This window comes from Amphiura filiformis, chromosome 16 (genome assembly GCF_039555335.1).
Source record: "Amphiura filiformis chromosome 16, Afil_fr2py, whole genome shotgun sequence".
In the NCBI taxonomy this organism is placed as follows: Eukaryota; Metazoa; Echinodermata; class Ophiuroidea; order Amphilepidida; family Amphiuridae; genus Amphiura; species Amphiura filiformis.
Window position 1 is genome coordinate 48,307,967 of NC_092643.1, and position 23,031 is coordinate 48,330,997.

The 23,031-nt window shown below is 36.8% G+C and overlaps 1 protein-coding gene across 1 annotated transcript in view; it reads left to right on the top strand.

Moving 5' to 3' along the window:
• Positions 1-23,031, top strand: part of LOC140172717 (uncharacterized) — a 110,200-nt gene that overhangs the window by 26,899 nt on the left and 60,270 nt on the right. Inside the window, exons 6-13 of the mRNA XM_072195849.1 lie at positions 699-794; positions 1,315-1,551; positions 6,885-7,001; positions 7,320-7,586; positions 9,682-9,786; positions 10,881-10,952; positions 11,994-12,173; positions 14,268-14,387. Coding sequence (XP_072051950.1) covers positions 699-794; positions 1,315-1,551; positions 6,885-7,001; positions 7,320-7,586; positions 9,682-9,786; positions 10,881-10,952; positions 11,994-12,173; positions 14,268-14,387 — 1,194 coding nt within the window. The remainder of the gene's footprint in view (positions 1-698; positions 795-1,314; positions 1,552-6,884; positions 7,002-7,319; positions 7,587-9,681; positions 9,787-10,880; positions 10,953-11,993; positions 12,174-14,267; positions 14,388-23,031) is intronic.

Genomic DNA, 23,031 nt, shown 5'->3' on the forward strand with positions numbered 1-23,031 from the left:
CTGTTCAACTTTCTTCGAAATCAGCCTCGGGATAATCTAAAATGAATTTAGTTGCCCTTCTCTGGACAAGACAAACTACTAAAATTTCATTTTAAAGTCATTTTTGATAAGAGCCTATTCAATTTTTAACAAGAACCTATTCAATTTTTTAAATGACAAGGTAATCTTATCAAATTTGATGAGTTCCTTGTCATTTTGATTAGAATATCCGATTTTATTTTGAAAAGAAATCTGCTCACTTTGAAGAGAAATCTATTATATCCCCATCTGAATAGTTTCCTCTATCAAATTTGAAAAGTTTCTATTTAAAGATCGTTTTAAGAGTGTACCTCTTTCAGAACGGATATGATGCAAGGAATCCAACTACCACAGCAGAGTTTTTTCTTAAATAAGATGATGAGAAAAGCAGATGATGAGAAAAGTGCCAAATTTGATTTTCCATGCCATTTTCCTTTGTCAACCACAACAATTTACCTTAAATCATCAAATCGATGAAAACTGCATATTTATGTTCTAAAGATACAAAACTAGATAATGATTTTTCAAATATTTGAATTAAGACCTTAAAATATCCAATATTTTGGTCAAAATTGAAAAAAGGTATTTTTATATCATTTTTGACCCATATTATTTAAAACAAAGAAAAATTCTAAAATGTAGCCTATAACAATAGACATTGATAATTAATTTTTCCACAGGTTACTGGATTCATGACGAGCAGTATTTTGTACCTGAAGGGGGTACCGTAACCATCACCATGTTACGAGATGTAACGGACACATGCGATGATGCAGGTAAGGGAAGGAAGGAAGGAAAGAAAGAAAAAAAGAAAAATATTTGACATTTGGGGGAAAATCAGGCCAAAATTTAGCATTTTTTGACCATTTTTGGTGCAAAAGTTGGTCAAAATTCAAAAAAATTTAAGAACGGGTCCTAGATATTTTGATCTAGTTTTTAAAACTTAATAACATTTTTACTCAAGAATTTTTTTGTTATATGGTCCGAAAAAATTTAGGCCAAAAAACCCGTTGTTTTATTTTCTCAAAACTTTTTGCAAAAATTTGACGTCATAGATGAATTTATCAAGTCTTTGCCATTCTAAATATGTATACTTTTATATACTTTAGACCAACAATTTAACAGTTATGATGCTCAAAAGTTTCCATAATTGCAAGGTTAAGACCAACCTTTAAAGACATAATTAATACTCCATTACGACAGGTGAATGCCCATTTAAAAAATAAATAAACATGGCGTTAATATTTTGAATAACTGAATATTGCAATTATTGCTCTTACTGAATTTTCACCATAGCATTTGAATGGGTAGACGCCGGTGCAAACGTTGATGCTTCATTTGGCGACGATTTTGATTTTGCCGAGGACGAACTCACGGAAACAAGTACTATTTCCGGCACTGCAGATAATATCGCATGGGAAGGTGTAGAATGCTACTTGTTTCAGATAGATGAAACCACGTGTGTGACAGCTGATGGTATGGACCTAGCAGACGATGTTATCCAGGCCGAAGTTTGTGTAATTGACCGTACACGTAAGTTACTTTTTATAATAAAACTTTCAAAAGTACAAATAAGGCTAAAACTAGAATAAAAAAGTAAAAATTGAAAGTATCCGTGATTGCGCGTCGTGTCACGGGGTCATTAATTATGTGATTTTTAAAATCTAGACCCCCTAAATTCACATTTCTTGCCAGATTTAATTAAAATTGTTTTTGTAGTTACGATTGCCAAATATAGGACAACTATAATGCATATATAGAAAATTAAGATCACAAGTCATTTAAAATTTGAACAGCGCCCTCACGAATATGAAATTTATTGAAAATCCCACATTTTTAGGGGGCCCAGAGTTAATGTGGTCCGCCTTTCAAAATAAACATAACTTTTATAACCCTCTCAGCAAAGAGATTCATTTGGTAGGATTGTTGAGATCATAAACTGGGTAATTTTGTTAGCCAAATCTAAAATGTATTACTCACGGAACTGAGCTTTTGCCATAGTGTCTGACATGTCTGATGACTTGATCGCAGATGTCCTGGTCCACTGCTTTTCCCGCGAAACTTGGTTGATAACGACGCGACGTATCCTCGGAAGTGATGTTGATTTCAGCAGTGGGCCATATACGAGGGTTGGTCAATAAGTCCTCACAACTACTATATATCTCTGCTGAAGCATGACTTTGATGACAGTTACTTATCATAAATACAAGTTTGTACCTTTGTCTTTCAAAACACATAAAAAGTTTCTATTAGAGTACCTTAAATTACGTAACCTCATTTGCATAAAGTCACTGCTATATATGCACTGACATTATTGTCAACATCGGCGGGAAATTTGATTTGTAGTTAAGGAACGTGTAATTAAAAGTAGCAGAAGTAATAACCAAAGCAGTTTACAAGCTTTGTTTTTGGTATGAGGTAATCTAAGTATATTCACTTGATAATTGCGAGAGAAGAAATGTATCCATTAACAGATGAAGAAAAGGACCGTCTTTTAAAGGCATCAAAAATAGGCCTTAACAACAACCAAAAATGCTGTGAAAATCATAAGAGACGAGCACTCAAGGTAGACACATTAATCAAAATTATCTCCAAAATGAAACAAAAACAAATATGATTATTGGTATGGTGTGAGAGGTTATATTCAGGACAATAGAAATTGTTACAATAAAAATGTAAATATGCGCATGCGTTGCTGGTATATATGATTAAAAGTGCCAAAATGTATGAAAAAGGAAAATTTCATCAAAAAGCGCTAAAATATGACTAAATACAATATTGCGGGACAGTAACAGTGTGAGTGATTTGCTATATTTTATTTTATTTTATTTATTTATTTGGAAAACGCTTTTATAACAGCGGCACCCACCGTCTTGGTATCCATCTTAAAATACTAAAGTAAAAATACTAAAAAGAATACGAAGAATGTCTTTCTGATATCAAATAATTTTCATTTTATGAAATTCACGATATAATACAAATTTTATGACAAATTATTAAAATTTGATATTTTTCACATTTTGGCGATATAATAGTCCTCGAAGTAAATTTTATAAATTTAATGATATAGTCACGGGATATAGTCTTAAAGTGTATGTAGCTGGGAGGAAAAGCCGACGATCAATTGAAAATTTTGACCTTTCATATTGAAGATATGGATTTTTTTCCCAAAAAGACCTAATTTTTTTTGGTGTTTGGGGAAAAATCCATATCTTCAATACAAAAGGTCAAATTTTTCAATTGATCGTCGGCTTTTCATCCCACCTACATACACTTTAGGTAGAAATCATCAGATTTATAAAGTTTACTTTGAGTACTGATAAATATCAAAAATATCAATTTTAATGATTTGCCATAAAATGTGTATTACATTGCGAATTTCAAAAATCAAAATTATTTGATATCAGAAGGCCATTCTTCGTATTCAGAATGCAATTCGATATGTATGATGTGCTCTAATGTCCCACAATAAATACTGTCCAAACGTTCATACCCCTTCCCTTAAATGCAAATGTAATAATCGTTTTCAAATGAAATGCAAAGATGTCTATATTGCCCAGAATCTTTAATGTCTTACCTGAAATAAATTTAGATAATACATAATGTATGTATTAGAGTCACGCGGTAGCCGTGACCAGCAAGTTTCAAAAATAAACGACTGACAAAGAAGACAAAGCAGATGCTCCGCGAGACTATTACACGAAACACTAAAACACGAAACACTAAAATACGTGAGTTCTATTACAGACCAACAGACCAACAGATCTGTATCATACTTAGATACACATAGCATTTTGTATAAGCGCCAATATGGTTTTAGAAAGAACCACAGTACATATATGGCAGTGATAGATTTGGTGAATAAAATTACGGACGCAGTAAATGAAAACAAATTTACTGCTGGTATCTTCCTGGATTTATCGAAAGCGTTCGATACAATTGATCACTCAATACTTCTTAGTAAACTATACCATTATGGCTTTAGAGGTGTATGTTATGACTGGTTCAAAGACTATCTGTGTAACAGAAAACAGTTTGTAACTTACAATGGTGTTTCATCAGAGAGCAAAAATATCACTTGTGGCGTGCCTCAGGGGTCAATATTGGGGCCACTGCTCTTTATTCTGTATGTTAATGATATCCATCTCGTTACAAATTCTCTCGATGTTATATCCTTTGCAGATGATACTAACTTGTTTTTCTCACACAGCCAACTTGAGGAGGTAGAAACAGTAATGAATAAAGAGCTTACTCATATAGACAGATGGTTTAAAGTAAACAAACTATCTGTAAACGCCAAAAAACCAACTACATGTTACTTGGCAGTGGTAAAAATACATGCTCTGACTATACTCTACATCTTTGTCTTGACTCAAATGAAAGTGAAGTCACTCCTCTTGAAAGAATCACCAGCACAAAGTTTCTAGGCCTTCAAATTGATCAAAATCTTACTTGGAAGGAGCATATTGTAAATGTCATTAAAACTTGTTCTCGAAATGTCGGCGTTATTAACAGAGTTAAACATTTTCTACCCAGTGAAGCTTTGTATACATTATATTGTTCGTTAGTCTTGCCGTACATGAATTATAGTATTTTAGCATGGGGATGTGCCTGCTCTTCATATATTCATAATCTGTTTAAAATTCAAAAAAGAGCATTGCGTATTATTAGTAACAGTAATTACAAATCTAAAACTAATCCTCTGTTACTTAAATATAATACTTTAAGGTTAGCAACAACTTTAAACTGTTGCGATTTGGTAGTTTACAGCATCTTGCGAATGGTAATGAGCTTTGGCAAAAATTGCATTGCTCAATTCATAGCGAACTTGTAGAAGAATATAAATATCATAGATATACTTTTGTAGGTCCTGTGGTTCTTGAGTTATGTTGTAAAAAGGGCTGAAACAACAACACTTTTGTAAAACGTGGATAACTCATTAGCAGCAATAAATTAAGCAAGTTATAAAGTATATGATTTGTAGAATAAACTTTTGCAAAAGATCAAAGTGTTATTTTTCAATAATATATTGATTTTGATAATGAAAATCGATTTTTTTTCGGTTGCTTCGACCAACAATACCTCGTCTCCCCTTAAGCATCAAAGATATGTACGCTCTAGAGCTTGGGACATTCATGTATAAACATACAAATTGCTTATTACCCAATGTTTTTGACGACCTTTTTACAAAGCACTCTGAAATTCACGCTATAAACACTAGATATAGAAACAATCTCGTCTTACCTCGAGTCAAGAAAGTCTTTTGTGAGAAATCTATTAAATATGCAGGTATAAAGCTTTGGAATGCTATTGATACTGATATCAAGTGCTCGTCATCAGTGAGGCAATTCCGGAAAAAGTATAAACATCATCTTATGCAAAGCTATTCTTAGTCTTTCAATCATGTGTACCTCACCAATATTTTGTTCACTAATTTCATTAATTTACTTTCAATAATTAGTTTTTGATATGTGCATTTTGTTTTTCTTTGTTTTTCCTTAAATGTTAACATAGGATATGTCATTGATGGACATGACAGCTGGTTGGTTGGACTCGGCATTTTTGTTGTCTACCAACCTGCTGCCATGTCAAATAAATGCCATATACCTGTATCAAGGGGTTACAGAGCTACAGGCCTTAGGGCCTTTACTGTAATTCCTTCACTCATCGTTGTATTATGCATTTCCATAGTTTATTATATGTATTATTCCTGATATCTTTTATAATGTATTATTCTTATGTATTATTCTTGTATCATGTAATGAGTGAAAAGATAATAATAATAAATCTATCTATCTATCTATCTATCTATTGTTCTATGATTTTTCGCTGTGCACAAAATAATTATATCTAAAACCATGCTAAATATTATTTACTGCCCCAAGCAGCTTAATATTTTAACAACTCATTAGTGACAACAATCCAACAGTCAATCAGTGATAATAAACAAACATTCTTGCTTTATTCCGGGGGGCACTTCAATATAGGTGTACATGTAGGGCTGGCACTTTCGCACTAAGGGGCATTCGGTGAGAGCAAATTGTAAAAAATATGGGGTCATTGGGTGAGAGCATAATTTTTGGCATTCGGTGAGAGCAAAATGTAAAAATTATGGGGTCATTGGGTGAGAACATGACCTTTTTTTAAATGGAATCTTTGGGTGAAAGCCGAAATGAAACAGCGCCACAAAAACCTCGAAAATCAAATTAATTTCTAGTTCTAAATGGCTTCAAATAACAAAATCAGTGAAAAATGAAAGTTGCTGTTTAAATTGAACTAGTAAGGGTCTTTGGGTGACAGATCATATGGAAACATAGGGGTCTTCGGGTGACAGAACCAAAATATGTGGGTCTTTGGGTGACAGCGATGCTGAAAAATGGGGTCTTAACAGCCCTACATACGGGTCACCTCCAAAGTTGGAGTGCCCCCGGGTTTTTATTTCACTCGATATTTCATAGCCAAAATTATTGGAAAATAATACTGATATCCAGGATTTTGAACACTACTACAGCCCCAGCTGCGAATCACTTTCGAACTACTTTTTCAGATTCGGTGTTTATGTTTAGATGATGTAAATAAAAATAGAATGGTGAATTGTGGTAACCACATTATCCTAAGTGGAATTGCTATACACGTTTTGCTTTTCATATCAAAACAGCGTGAGCATAGCAATACAACTCAAAATTGGGAAATATGCTGTTTTAATGGAAATTTGAACCAGGCTCGGTGGCCCTCAGTTTTACACCCCTGGTATATGTCTACGGGGGTATTCCACCCATCATATGTATACGGTTTCTTCACAATACGTATTACCAATGGTATTTATTTACTATACTTTTCATAATTATCATTTCTTCTTTACTTAGCATGGGTATACATCGAAGAACCTAAATATATTTGGGGAGAACAAGCTGCAACTAACCTTAATATACGCCTCAGACGTGGTGGTTTTCAACAGCACGGTGACGGCGAAATAACAGTCGGTAAGTTGCAGGCCTATACCATGCCAGTGGTTAAAGGCCTTGTTATGTTTTAAAGCACCACAATTGTGGTTAAAAATTAGCGATGGGTCCGTATTTGGAGTGGGAAAAAATTGCAAAAATTGGGGACACAATCGTCATAGGCCGAATGTTTTTTTAACCGGTAGGCCCTGCCGTAGGCAAGACAATGGACATAGATTCATATAGCTGATTATGGTAAAAATATTGTATTATGTTTTCAAAGAGATTGAAACCACAGCCCTGCGACAGCAATGTCATGTCAGACTGCTAGTAGTTAATGTCTTATTTCTGTCTTCAAAGTGATTACATCGAGCGATGTTACAGCGACGGCTGGTGCGACGGCTGATTACGTTGCCATTAACACACAAACGGTCACCTTCAACCAAGGAGAAGATTGGGCGGATTGCACCGTGCAAATTAACGCAGATAACCAACGTGAAGATGTAGAAACATTCGAACTGTGTATTACCGGCGCTTCTGGAGGTGTTGCTCTCGGGACACCCTCTCGTGATGATCCTGGTGGAATTGACAGGGGATGCGCAATAGTATGCATACTAGATGAGTCAGGTATGTGTTTTTATATACGGCGCGGGAGAGGTGCTTTCAGGGGACAGAATGAAAATGGTCAAAAAAGGCCTCATTGCGGTCAGCATCCAACAGCGAGGGGGGAGCAAGGGTCAGTGTACTACTGTGCCAGCTTCACCCTTGACTACGCCATTGACGGACGTGTCTGAAGAGTGATGTCAGTCTAAGTTACCGAATAAGGGCATACCATATATTTGTCAAAGCCATCAGCAAAAATATTATACAAAATTAATATTGAATGCTTATGAGTTCAATGGTAAGAATATTTCATGAGGTGAGATATGGACAGTTCATATTTCACCGAATAAACATTCAATATTTTGTATAATAATTTCTAAAGCAAACATTGGGGTTTCCCGTTGAAATCCCTACACCCCAATAGAAGACACGACCTTGATCTCCCACACAGGGTTGAAGATTTCAAATGGAGACACCCATTTAAATAACCCCATTTGAAAATCACACACCTTGTGTGACAAATTAATGTCTGGGGTGTATGGATTCAACTGGAATATACATAGCCCACTAACAACCCAATCAAACCTTAAATCGTTTTGTTTAGCCTATATAGTTATAAAGGTGTTCTTTCACACAAGTGGTACCGTTTTTACTCTCTAAATGTAAGAAGAGGGACAACCTGTTAATCACTCGAAGAGAAAGAGAGTACATTTTTTTCTAAGCAGCCTACTTTTTGTAGTTTTGATTTTTTCCACTCAAAAAGGGGTTGTCCTCCATTTCAGTCTCTCACCCCTTTTCCACTCTTTACACTCGGTGTACATTTAGAGAGTATAGTTGTTCAAAAAGGGAGGGGAATTCGTGAAACCAGAGGCCCCACGTTGAAAAACGTGTTTTTGCTTTTAGGTGTTTGTTTCTCTACCCGGTTTTCAATAAATTGAGAAATTAGGTTTTTCGATTAACGAGGTTTAGTGGCGAAAACCCGGTTTTCTCTTTTATTTGTCAATTCACCTTTAAAGTAGTTATGTAACAGGATTAATTACCATAGCGATATTTGAAAACAATTGTTGAATGTATTGCCTTATCACACCATTGATTATCAAAGAATAGGCAAAAGATCTGGATCTATCATGCTCAGTGACGTACTTTATCCGTCTTCATGGCCTGTGTTGGTCTGATGGGTGGGCGTGGGGTGCTGCTGGGTGGGTTGGTTGGGTCCAGGTGGGCCGGGGAGTGGGGGGGGTAAATCCATGTGTCTGATAGGTAGGGGTCACTGAGCAGATTTCCATCTTGTAATAATGTGTACATCCATATCAGGAGGGTGGGCTTGTCGGCTGCTGCATGTGTCTCTTTTCATTTGTTGGCTTTGGGTGGATGCCGGACTCGTCCCGGGTCCCGGTCGCTTGGGGTCGTCCCCGGGTTGCCTGGTTTGGGAATGTTTTCTGTATTCCTTCATGTGGGCAATGTGGCTTGGGGATGATTTGGAGTGGCCTCCACGTGGCATGGGTCTGGTTTTTGTTCCTGGCTGGTAGGTGGGGGGAGACGCGTGTGGTGGCTGGCGGGTGCATCCTTGTGATGTGGATGTACACACAATGTGTTTAACAGTGCAATAGTATATCTTTTTATGTAATTGCCCCAATGGGTTGGAGGAGTCACACCTTTTGGTGACAGTGTCTTGATGCTTCTGACTCTTCCTGGCTAGCCCATTGGGTCTATTTATTTTACTTTTATTTCATTTTGTATGTATTGCGTAATTTTACTTTGCTTTTCGATGTATTTTAGCCGAATTTGTAAAATAAAATAAAATAAAAATAAATAAAATCATGGTGTCTATGGAAATTTCACATTATGCAGAGCACGTGTACGTTTTACTCGGACCGACGGTTAATGTCTTTGAAAAGAGCGGTATGATATTTAATCTATGATAGCACACATAGACAGACATGACCGGTGATGAATGCAGCTTACTTATATTGCAGGGCAATACATTCAAAATTGTTTTCACCTATCGCTATGGTAGATCACTACATCTGCGGGGAATTGATAGATGCGCCTCTTTCTTTGAAGATTATGCTTTAGTTCTTGTTTCATTGCTGAGTTTCTGTCTTTTATGTACCATCAGCCTGTTATTTCATCGAAGAGGCTCAGTATTGGGTTGGTGAAGAAGGACTGACCTTAACCATACGGATCAAAAGGGACGGTTATGTTGATGTTGCAGGAAGTGTGGGTAGGTATTTCCGAGAAGGGGTACTTCCGCCCGAAATATCCCCGTTTTTCATACTCATTTTCCGTTCCGAAGAGACTCTATTAAGCTCTTCATCTATTCTGGAGACCCCATTGGGAATTCATATGAAGTTTTCAAAGACTTTTTGCTAAATTTCCCCCAAACTATCATTTGAGTTCCACTGTTAAGCAGTTAAGTTTTGTGAGAAATGTTACCCACAATAAAACCCCAATTTAGGTCTGGTGATCCCGTATTATGTCCTAAAACTCCGACCCGGAGCCTACATTTTTTAAATATAGGCGTCACTAATACCTACCAAACACATTTCAGTACCCCCATGTGTTTCACTTCGCTGTTGGCTTCGAAGCTTGTGAATTCACAGACAGTATAATGTGAAATAAAAGGTATCTGTGTTATGTTATTTATAAACAATTTTCTCAAAAACTGAGCATTTCTATATCAATCTGATTCGACCAAGTTTTTCCATACTTCTGTTATACGTTAGACCAACAATTTAGTAGTAATGGCTAATGAGTGTCCACAATTCCAGGGTTCATACCAACCTAAAGCAATAACAGTGTGTGATTTCCGTATCAAATATCATCAAATACATGCACTGTGATTCTGGATTTTAGTCCGAGTATTTCATGATTGTATCATAATACCTGCGGATGTAGTTGCATACCAAAATTCACCATTACGTAGGCCTATATAGAACATCATAGTTCAATCGGCGAATGTTATGAGGATTGATTTAAAATGTTTGTTTCAGAAATTGAATAAAGTGGAAAAAAAAAAAGAAGAAAAAAAAAAAAAGAAAAAAAAAAAAAGATATTTGTAATGAAACATAATAGAACAAAAAGAACATATGCCTCTATTCGCAAATCTTAGATTCATGATACAAAATAATAAAAATATAATGGCCGAGTCAAAATGCAAAATATGCGTTGTTATTTTACTTACAAATACAATTTTGTGTACAATTACAAAAGCTCTTTTATATAATTTTGGAAAAACGCTTGAATTGCTGTATCGTACATCAGTTTTCCATAAAATAAATTTTTTGCTCTTTTTTATTTGGTTTCTTCTTATGTCAGATGTAACGGTGGAGGGGTCGGGTGATAATAAGGGAACAGCAACAGGTGGCGGCATTGATTTCTCATACACAGGTGAGTGACACCAGGGAACTTTGGATTGTGGGATGGACAACTGGAATTATGTAACGATCAAGAACATGTAATAGGCGCCATAATTGCAGGAAGGTTAGAGTTCATAGGGCAAACGTTAAAGGTTGAGTAGATTAGGTCACCCAGGCACCGTCTCTAATCATGCTAATTATTAATCACGTTTTGTAATACCTGTAAGTAAAAACATTGATTTGCTAAAATTTCTCGATTCCCAATTGAGCTATTCCAGAAAATAGATGCACACCCCTATAGAGGATTTCGGATTTTCGGACTTTTTGTCCAGTTGTGATTGTTGAAAATCCAGACTTTTTTAAAGTGTCCAAAAGCAAAAAAATCCAGCAGAAAAATAGGTCAAAATCAGAAATCCTCAATTGGAGAGCACATTTTCGTGATTTTGCCTTCATTTAAATTGGATTTTCAGACTTTTCAAGTGACATTAGCAACTGGAATTCCAATCGTTTTCAGAAAACAGACTTGGAAATCCGGACATCTCTTTGATTTGAAGTTACTGCTCTATAGGGGATGTGCACTTATTTTCTGGAATAGCACATTACTAAATATAAGTATAGTACTTTACAAACTATTCTTTGGTAAATCTATCAAATATGACTGTGACTTTTGAGATATCTATGCATCACATTTAAACGTTGTCATGATTCATCTAGAATATGTACGTCGATTATTCTTTGCGCATGGTCAAAGATGCTCTAGACTAGACCACAGACTATCCGGTGGAAACCTTAACAAACAAGGACCATACGTTAATAACTACAAAATGGCGAAATATGTTATATGTATTATGTCGAACATTAAACTAATGAATAGATTTTGAGCAAGTGAAACTATACATCGTGTACTGGTTGCATTGATTGAATTAATTATTACAAGTGATTTTGCTGGAAAAGGCGATTATGAAGTACCATGAGTACGGTATAGCCTAATTGTAATCTGATATTGCAAACAAACACCAAAACAAGGAAAATATTTCGATACTATTAAGGAAACTATGACTCTATTTTCTAGACACGACTGTCAACTTTGCCAAAGATGAATACTGGAAAGAGATAAGCATTACAATTCATCCTGATGCCGTCATCGAGGAGTTAGAAGATTTTACCATCACCCTATCTAATCCGATGCCTGCTACTCAAGCCGCTATTTGTGAACCAAGTGTAGCCACTGTCTTTATCATCGATGAGACATGTATGTATTACACTGTAATTGTGTTTGAGCACATCGTTTAAAGGCTCATTCAGTGATCCCAGCGGTAATGTAAAAACAAATTAATATTGTTTATAAATTGCCTAAAAGGGAAGGATAAGTCAATCAAATTGAGGATATTTTTGAAATGAATAATTTGCCCCCCAAAAAAAAACCACACAAAAAACACACGAAGAAATCAGTAGCATTGACAGTGTACTTCGGGTATATTTATAAATGCGCTTTTATAAATGCCCACGTGACCAGCTGCCCAACGCCCCCTTTGCACTTCATCATTGAAATTCACTGTCAATCACTGACTATTGAGGGAGTGGCTACAGTTGTGACCTTGTTTCGTGGCTAGCACTAGCACGGAACATTGGTTGGAGGTTCAATGCTAATTTGCAAGGGTAATTGATCAAAGGAGAACGCATAGTTCCTTTGATGCCTATTTAATTAATTAATTAATTAATTAATTAATTAATTAATATTAATTAATAATTAATTAATTATTTATTTATTTATTCTATCAATTAATTTCTCTATCACGTCCGCATTAATAGGATAAGGCCTACGGTAAGTAGCGTATAGCCATCAGTAACTGTTGTCTGATGATCGCATTAGCGTAAAACTCAGAGTTACAACTTTCGTTCCACAAGTTCTACTCGTATTTATTTATTTATTTATTTATTTATTTATTAGTTATAATTTACTTATGTACTTACTCCATTATTTTATAGATATTATTTGTTCCCCGTTTCGGCTGGAAAAATCCACCACCTCTTTTACACTCATAATTAGCCTAATTAATAAGTCCCCCCCTTCCGTGTAAAATTAAACTTTATCAGCCGTTTGAACCAAACGGACTCAAATTGAAGTTTACAATTACAATATATAATACCACAACAATAATGTGTATGACGATCTAACTTGCCACACTGGCCGAATACATCATGCCTCACATGCGTGAAATGTACGTCAAATGTATGTACAGATTACCGATTTAGCATGCGGCAACACAAAAAAAGACAAAAAGATGCTTAAAACACATTCTGAATTTGTTTTTATCAATTTTGTTAATTAATTGAATGTGAGCGAGCGAATGAGTAAGTAAGGGTTGAGGGGTCGGGCGGGGACAGCTAGCCTTTTAGTCCGAGGGGGTCATTATTCCGAAAGTTATAGTTTCGTCAATTAACGTTAAAATTAGGGTCAGGGTTATGTTCAGTGGAAATACAATAAATTCATTACCCATGTAATCCTTCCGAAGAAAATAACAGCCCCCTAAGTTCCCTGTCCTCACGTGCAAAAATTATCAAATAACATTATCGGCAGCTACACAGTTAGTTCTGACCTTAATGCCTGTAAGAATCCATTACGTCATCGATATGGCCAATTGCTTTTATATCAGCTATATCTTGCTTTTCCATCGTTTTTTCTGTAATGGAAAACGCAAATAAAGAGTTTATCTTTCGGTTCAAATTATTTTACCCTTTGCAATAAATGCCACTATTTTGCAAGAACAATTTATAAAGGCGCATTTATAAATATAACCGAAGTATACTGATTGACAAAGTTGAAGCTACATTCACGAACCAATAGAGAAATAACCGATTCGTGTAAAACGTCTTCCGTTGTTTGTTACGATCCTACCGTCGGGTGAGTAAATCACTAAAAATAGTTCTCACTAATCTCGTTTCTAGCCGCCTTGTGCTCGTTAAGTTTCAGTGCTCAAAAATGCCGGAAATGTACTGTTCTGTAGAAATTACCCCATATTACGTCACCTTCCGATGCACATCGGAGTGGCGTGTGTGAAGGCCATTCGCATAAAAGCTTCGGAGATTTACTGAATCATTGGAGTCGAGTCGAGTATCGAGTCACTGTGTTTTGCAAAATCTGATTCGAGTCATTTCGTTTTTGAAAAGGTCGAGGTTATTTCATTTCGGATGACTATGTACAAGTTGAGTGCTTGCCCAAAACGCAATTTCAAACGCTTGAACTCAGTAACGATTGTCATCCTATTTAATAGCTTTATTCCGAGTTTTGGTTTTCAATTTATATTCTGTATTAGTTTTTATTTTTCCTTTCAATTTTCAATAGCTGTTTTTTGGATCGAGCAATACCAATACGTTGTCGGAGAAAGAGACAGTACAGTAACTGTCAAAATCCGAAGATCAGAGTATCTCAATAACGAAAATGGAAATGATCCCATTGCTGTTGGTAAGTCTCCTGAAATTTTGACAATAATTTATTATCATCTATTTTTTTACAAAGGGTACCCCTACCATAACTCGCGTCCTAAACATTTTTGTATAGGTCGCGAAGTTGAGGCTTTGTGCATTGAATACTTTACTGGGTCGGTAAGGTTAATTTTTGTGCCCAATAATTAGGGAAGTTATTTATCCATTTATTAAATGTTGCTAGTTAAGGTGGGAAATGCTCTAATTATGCCCCAGAATTACTAGGTGGGGCTGTAATACCCCAAGGTTTTTCATCCGTTGTAAAAACTGCGAGTCTTTACGCCCAAACGACTTAAGCTGTTCGTATATAGATCCATTCTGCGCTCACTTTAGTGCTACAATTTACCGACCTTCAAAGATGACCAAATAGGGGGAGGGGTGAGGCCACCATATGATCCTTACTTGTTTGCGAGTTTGAAATAGTCATTTCCTTTTATCATGTTTATATTTTGAAGAAATTAGGCAAAAATCAAGTTTGCCTATACTTTTGAGCCAGAATCTCCTAATTTTGCATGAGGACGCTCATATTATGACATCATAGCGATATTATGTGGGGAATGTTTCTAGTGATTTTGGTATCACTGGATAGAGGTGACCCATAGCTATACATTAGTGTCAAATATAACGGTATTATGACGTTTATAATTAAAAACAATTATTCACAGTCCATGTTACAAAATATGGCTCAGTATAGTTCTAGGGTTAAGCAGATTAATTAAGTAGGGTAAAGTACCGTAGAAACCCGTCTATAAGGATATACCTAAGAAACGCCCTCAATAAAATTGGTTGCTTTTTGTATTTGGAGTTTGAGCAAATATATACTGGCACTGGGTGGCTATGCATTCCATCTAAGTATGTTGTAACACCAATCAATTGTATTGACATAATAACGACTGTTTCGTATATCAGGATCGTATAGCTCAATTGATAGAGCGTCAGACTTTGGAACTGAAGAGAGCATGGTCCGGGCACCGGTTCCGTTTTTCATTCTCGTTTAATTTTAACTTTTGACATGTTCTTTTTATCTTTCTTCAAATCTACCTTTCTACTTTTAATTTTAGGTGTTTTTTTGGGTTTTTTTTGGTTTTTTTATTTTTAGATAGTTTTTTTTTAGTAATTTTGTGGTTTTATAGAAACTAGTAAAAGCATTTATTCTAAATAATAGCGAAACCCACGGTTAGACAGATGTGTATGTTGTAACTACTTGTCTGTCCTCGTCTTTGCAATAAAAACCTATGTTGCACCTTTGTGCCATCCCAATTCTTGAGGAATGGTAGGTAGGGTGCGTTTTTGGCTTAAGCACGATTTTGTTTCTACATATGTGTTTAAGTGTGTCATCAAAAAGACCGGCCACCACCGTGGCCGCGTCTCTTTTTAGACTAGCTTTCTTGCGGCCAGAACGGTCGACAATGGCAACTGCGTTCTCATCGTGGGGGTTGTCCCTATCCCTGCGAAGTACACCACATTTCGCCATAATACATTCTAGAAACGCTTGCTGTTAGAATAAGAAAAAGTTTAATGCTAATTTATTGCACATTCTAGGAAGCGTGGTTACCTGTTTAAAATAACCGAGTGAGAGGGTTTTCAAGAAAATATTTTTCCTGTCAAAACTGAAGCATCCTCTGTATAAAAGAAAATATGAATATTAACTGCACATCATATATAACGATTCGTGATACCCAATTGTGGCACATTTGATGTCGTTTATGAGGTAGAGAATTTTATTTCAATTTTATATACGCCAAAATATTTTTTAATTGAGCAAGAATAAGGATAGAAAAACGTTGAAAATTCTATGTATAAATAACATTAGACCCGGCAAAAGATTACTGTTTCGTTTTTATGGTAATCTAATCTTTTATTTCCTTCAAAAAATTGGGTCTAATGTCGAATATTCACATACTTGATCAAAACATCGAACGTGTATACAAGAAAATGGTAGGTTTTTCTCTATAGTATTTTACTGACCATGGAAATGTACTGAGACACAAGCACGTGTCAAAATCGATATAATGTATTGTCCATATAGACGCCCAGTTATCATGCTTATCGTTGGATTTTTTGTATAAAACACGCAGTTAACAGCAATTGAGCGCTAATAATACACATAAATGTTTTTATTTGAAATAAAATTCCAAAATATGGTACGTTTTCTGCCTTTGCCTGTCACGTGGTAGGCCTATGTTGAAGTTGCGATTATATCTTCAAATAAGTTTCAAATGAATTCCAACAAGACAAGTGGGCGAGTGGTCTAAGGCGCTAGGTTCATAATCATAGTGTGTCCAAAGCAGTCCGCCGCCGTGAGTTCGAACCCTGCCTCCGCCAAACTTTAATGAAGAAAAATTAAAATTTTACTTTAAAAAAATTTCATATTGGGGAAATGTGACTGGCAGAATTTATGTATGGCGTGGAGTGGTGTGCCTGCGAAGGTAGTAACCTTCCCCTACGACTTGCCCGCTGTTGCCATAATGACGCATTCCGACCGCAAGAAGCCCGCACAAGAACACTTTCATCGTGCTGGAAAATATATGAAGCAAATCTAATCTAAGCATTTTAATGTTGTATACAAGAACCTGTTCCAACTTACTGCAGGGGTGTTCAATTTAGTTAATACTCTTGGTCCTTTTTACGAACTTAATATATGCATCTTCTACCCCTCGCCAGAATGAAAGACTTGTGATGAAATCAAAATAAATATTGTTCTGTTGCCACAATTGCAGTTTTTCAATAAAAAAAATAGATGAGGAATAATAATTATTCCATATTTGAATCTATTGTCCCATCAAGAATAGAGTGTCTTCAAAAACTTCAATCAATTCATCTGACAAAGGAAACTATTCTGGTCATTCAATTTTGTTTCGCTTGCACCTGTTATATCACAGGCGTTGGTAGAGAAGGCACACTTCTCTTGTCTTCACCGAAGTAGTGATGTAAACACTAACATGATTAATTACCATAGCAATGGACATACACTATTTTTTGTTCCACTTGAACCCATACTCATAGGCTATTCGCTGTCGATGTGACGTAATTAATCGGATTAACTACCATAGCAATTGATGAATACAATTTCGAATATATAGCCCTGCACTTCATCGTTCACGTGGCACCTATGCATTGAACCATAGTTGTCAAAGAAATGCTAATCACTCGCCATGTAAGATTAGTATTTATGAAAAGAGTGGTATTCAATCTATGTTTGGTGACATACGCGGGTGATTAGTGCAATCTGCTTGATGGTAGTTATTGCGATTATTACGTCACTTCGACAGCGAATTGTAGTATAGACGAATCCAGAGAAGATGTAAAGAAAGGAGATAGATCCAGCTATCCACAAACAAAATATGTGTGTTGCCGCTCATTCAAAAGCAATCACGCTATTTAGGTTTAACAATAAAATACAACAAAAGGGTTCGAACCCATGACGGGTGTGATACACAAGTTGCTGCTTACTAGTTTTAGGGAAAGGTCAGTGTCTGTATACCATCAATACTGTGCATACCATGCATGCAGATCCTAATATCCAGTTTATTTCAAATAAAATATGACCGAAGTTCCAGGGCAAATAATAATTTTGCACGCTTGGTTACGCTTTCAACCTCTACGATTTATGATACAGCCTATTTTCAATTATCAAAATATCTTTATTAGGTTTGCAGGAAATGACAGGAAAATACATAAAACAATAAAATATAGATGATCAAAAATCATCCCTTTTCTAACAAAATCCTAAAACACTCTCCTAAATAATTAATATATGTTCCAAAATAGGCGGATTTTTTTGGAATCTTTACAAAACTACATTTCTTTCCTATAGTATCCACGTGTGGCATCCCTTCAGAGCAACATCAGGTACTTAACACACACGTGTCATACTTTCAAGGGATTCTCTATAGAAACATTGGATATGGTTTCAATTCTGGAGTGAAAATTAATCAACCGTAGTCGGCAACACACATCACATCAAAGGCTACTTTCGAGTAGATGTGTAACTACTTGAGAATAAAGGACTATGAAAGCTTATGAATAGGTGCGACAGGATTACCTACGGGATTATCTCAAGGATATAATTCCGTTCTCCCTCCTTCTTTTTCAACTTTCCTGGACGAATCCAACAAGCCAAGTGATGGTCAGAATTTATTCGGCCATTATACGCTGGCGAAGTTACGTAATTAATCGGATTAATTACCATAGCAATAGGTGAAAACAATTTTGAACATATCGCGCTGCGCTACAAGCAGGTTACACTCATCACCTGTGCATGTCTGCAATCATAGATTGAATACAATACTGGTCTTTTCAAAGATACTAATCTTACAGGTGCAGCATGATATGGTTCAAAGAGGTACCGCCTGAACGTATCAGTGTAGCGCGGTATATTCAAAATTGTTTTCACCTATTGCTATGGTAGTTAATCCGATTATTACGTAACTTCGCCAGCGTATTGAAATAAATCAGGAGGATGTGAGTTCATAAGGGCAATGTCGGGGATTATAGGTCACAATCGATGTGGAGAGATGAGAGGTCCGACCAACAGCCATTATAGCGAATGGTTCATGTTCAACTAATTCCAGCGGACGGTCTGTGGCTAGTAAGGAATCGTCTTTGACCACATGCGCAGATCTGTCTCGTCCGGAAGATATTTAATATCCCGAATTTATAATAGGCCTATGCCTACCAGTTCCATCGTATAACCGATCTGCTAGAGAATATTTGTTACCATGTTTAATAAATTCGTATTTATCGTATAATAAAATGTAGCCAAATGTATTATTAATGTGTCCATACGCCGCAGAAGTGACGTAGTTAATCGGATTAACTACCATAGCAATAGATGAATACAATTTTGGCTATATCGCCCGCACTACAACGTTCATGCGGTACCGATGCATTGAATCATAGATGTCAAAGAAATGCTAATCACCTGCACCTGTAAGATTAGTCTCTTTGAAAAGAGCGGTATTGTATTCAATCTATCATATGATTGAAGACAGGCGATGAGTTCATCCTGCAGCGCGGTACATTAAAAAATTGTATTTATCTATTGCTATGGTAGTTAATCCGATTATGACGTCACTTCTACGGCGTATAGTGTGTGGATACTCTTCTACGGATTTGGCTACTAAGCATGTCAGGAAGGATATATATGGCCGTATGCTGACCTGTGTCAATATGTTTTGGCCAGATGAAGTCCGACCGATTGCGTACGTCACTGTGTGCGATCATGTGTGACAGGCAATTCCCGATATCATTAAAATTCCCTGTAAACATTCATCCTTCTATTGTCTACGTATAACACGGGTGATGGAATACGTAGGCCTCCAGCCCATAGTACAAAGCAAACAATAATTACATGGTGACAGACTCCTATAGTAATGTTTGCCATTGAGCGCTCTAGGTTTCATCCAACCTGAAATGTGAAATGACGCAGCCTTGGCGGTGACTGTACTCCATCGCCTGTTTTACACTAGACAAACGAATGTCAGCTTACAACACAAGACAATATAAAGTAGATTTTAAGGTAATACACAATTTTAAAGTGTTGCGATTTGGTAGTTTACAACATCTTGCGAATGGTAGTGAGTTTCGGCAAAAATTGCATTGCTCATTTCCTTGCGAGCGTGTAGAAGAATTCAAATATCACAGAAATGCTTTTATAGGTCCTGTGGTTCTTGAGTTATGTTGTAAAGAGGGCTAAAACAACAACACTTTTGTAAAATGTACATAACTCATTAACAACAATAAATTAAGCAAGTTTTCAAAGTATATGATTTGTAGAATGAACTTTTGCAAAACATCAAAGTGTTATTTTTCACTAATATATTGATTTAGACAATAAAAATCGATTTTTTTTGGCTGTTTCGACCAACAATACCCTGTCTACCCTTAAAGCGGGTTTTATGCACTTAATTCGCTGTATAAGTAGTGATGTAACAGGATTAATTACCATAGCAACAGGTTTACACTATTTTTGAATGTATTGCATTTAATATAATGGACTCAGCATAACATAACATTTCTATAGAATTACGACCCGGTCTACATCCCTGTTCTTTGACAGCGTAACGACTTTTGCAAGACAATACACTACTCCGACGAACCAAGTGATGGTCAGAAGTCATTCCGCCATTACTGGGGGGCATCGGCACCAAACTGGTGTTGAAACTGCCCAATTGGATGGAAAAGCCCTGCTTCAAAATCAATCTTATTATTTTTATTGCATTGTAAACTTTCAGCATCCTTTTGTCACACAGCTGATGGAACACAGTTTAAAATTCCCGCAAAGCCTGCATCATTTCACATTTCAGGTTGGACGCCCCCCATCAATGGCTGCCATTGAGATGTAGGAATGCGTGGAATCGGATTTGTCTATTAAGGAATAGTGTAAACCCATTGTTATGATAATTAATCCTGTTACATCACTTCTTTTATGGAGAATAGCCCGGCTTTTCATTTCGGTCTAAATATCCATGCACTAGTCTATAACACAATTACTATGGGATAATAAAATCATGATGTTCCAAACAAGATATGTTATAAAATGACACGACTAAGTTCAAATTTTCGGTGCTGTTTGCTGATGGGGGTTTCTGTGCAGTGGAGGTGGCAGCTCTATAAGAAAGATCATTACGTTCTTTGAATCTGTTGAACCAGCCATTGGAGAAGGAAAGGTGGTGATTGGGGTTCATTTCCTTCTTGAGTTCTTTGGCACGACTTAAAATCCACCACCCTTTGTGCACTTTCATATTTCATTATATTACGGACGAGCCGCCCAAATTGGAATGTTTTCACAAACAATTCCCTCACACCGGGATAGGTTTATTACAGCAAATCCGTAGAAATAGATCCGTGTTTTATTAATCGTCCAAAAACTACAAAATGGGGTAGTTTTTTTTCACAAAAAAAAACCAAAACCTTACACATGAATTGATTCATTTTCGAGAAAAATATCTTCAACAAGCCCAAATTTATACCTCGGGAAGCACATCCCGTGAAGAAAGTAATCTAAATACCCCGGGGTTCGGACTTTGTAATAGAATTCAGTGATTATTGACAGTAACACCCGACATAAATCTGGGGTTCGAACCCCTGAATATCATCTATGAATAAAATCAATGATGTGTAGGTAATAAAAGAAGTTAATTTCATGCATTCCCCTCCCATTTATTGCTGGTTATGTACATGTTCATGCATAATCAGACTCGAGTTAAACATGGCTCCCATTCGCAAAACATATACCAAAGAGTATAAACTCGCAGTTATTGACTTCTATGAGCGTACAAATTTATCCCAAACGCAGAAAAAATACATGCTCAGCGGTACAAATATTATTCGGTGGGCCGCTCAGAAAGTTAAAATAATCTTAAGCAAGAGTAAGAGTCGTAAGATCAAGGGCAGCAGAACAGCGTCTTGGCCGGAATTGGAAAACAGACTTGTTAAGGAGATTCGAGAACAGAGAGAGAAGGGTTTACGTGTCAAAGGGTGGTGGATTTTAAGTCGTGCCAAAGAACTCAAGAAGGAAATGAACCCCAATCACTACCTTTCCTTCTCCAATGGCTGGTTCAACAGATTCAAAGAACGTAATGATCTTTCTTATAGAGCTGTCACCTCCACTGCACAGAAACCCCCATCAGCAAAGGAGAAGACTCTCCAGGACTTTCACCGTTTCATACGGCGGAATGCTGTGAGATGGGCTACCAAGAAGCAGAAGAAGGCTCCTCTTGGGAAGTGGAAGAGAATTATAATTGGCAACATGGACCAAACGCCACTTCCGTTTGTCTTCGGTGGGGGAAAGACATATGCTCCCAAAGGAGACAAGACTGTCTGGGTGCGTGGTGGCCAGTCAGGTCATGACAAGAGGCAGTGCACGGCGCAGCTGACCATCTTCGCTGATGGCGAGCCACGGGTCAAGCCTATGGTAATTTTCCGAGGCACTGGCAACCGCATCAGTAATGTCGAGAGGGAAGCCTGGGACAGCAGGGTCGCAGTATACTTCCAGCAGAATGCATGGTGCGATGAGACAGTCATGCATCGCTGGATCAATGACATGTGGCAACCGGCGGTGGAGGACCTTGGAAGGCACCGGCTCTTGGTAGCAGATGTCCACCGAGCGCAGAAGACGGAATCAGTTCTGCAGCGGTTGAAAGAGTTAGGGACAACTCCAGCTCTGATCCCACCGGGCTGCACATCTCTCATTCAGCCACTTGATGTGAGCTTCAACAAGTCTTTCAAAGAGAAGTGCAGCAACCTCTTCAGTCAACATATGGAGGTACGTATATAAAAATGGTGGGGGTTGGGGTGGGGTGGGTAGTAAGACAGAAAGAAAATTACTATTATCTGTTCGATGACACCTGTCACTTTCAACGAGGTATTAAAGTGTTTTGATGAGGCAGGTGCCCAGTTCAATTTTAGAAACTTATGAAGGCTGTATTGATTACAGATTTAATGCTTCATTGCATTTACACCCACAAAACCACCTCTGACAGTAAAATAGAATTTGTCCAGCGTTACGTCACGAGGTGTCGCGTAGCTGGAACGTACAATGATAAATGAAAGTAAAACTCTTTAGTAATTATGATTTGAATAACTCTCATGTTTTGTCTCCGCAGAGCAACTTGTCTTCG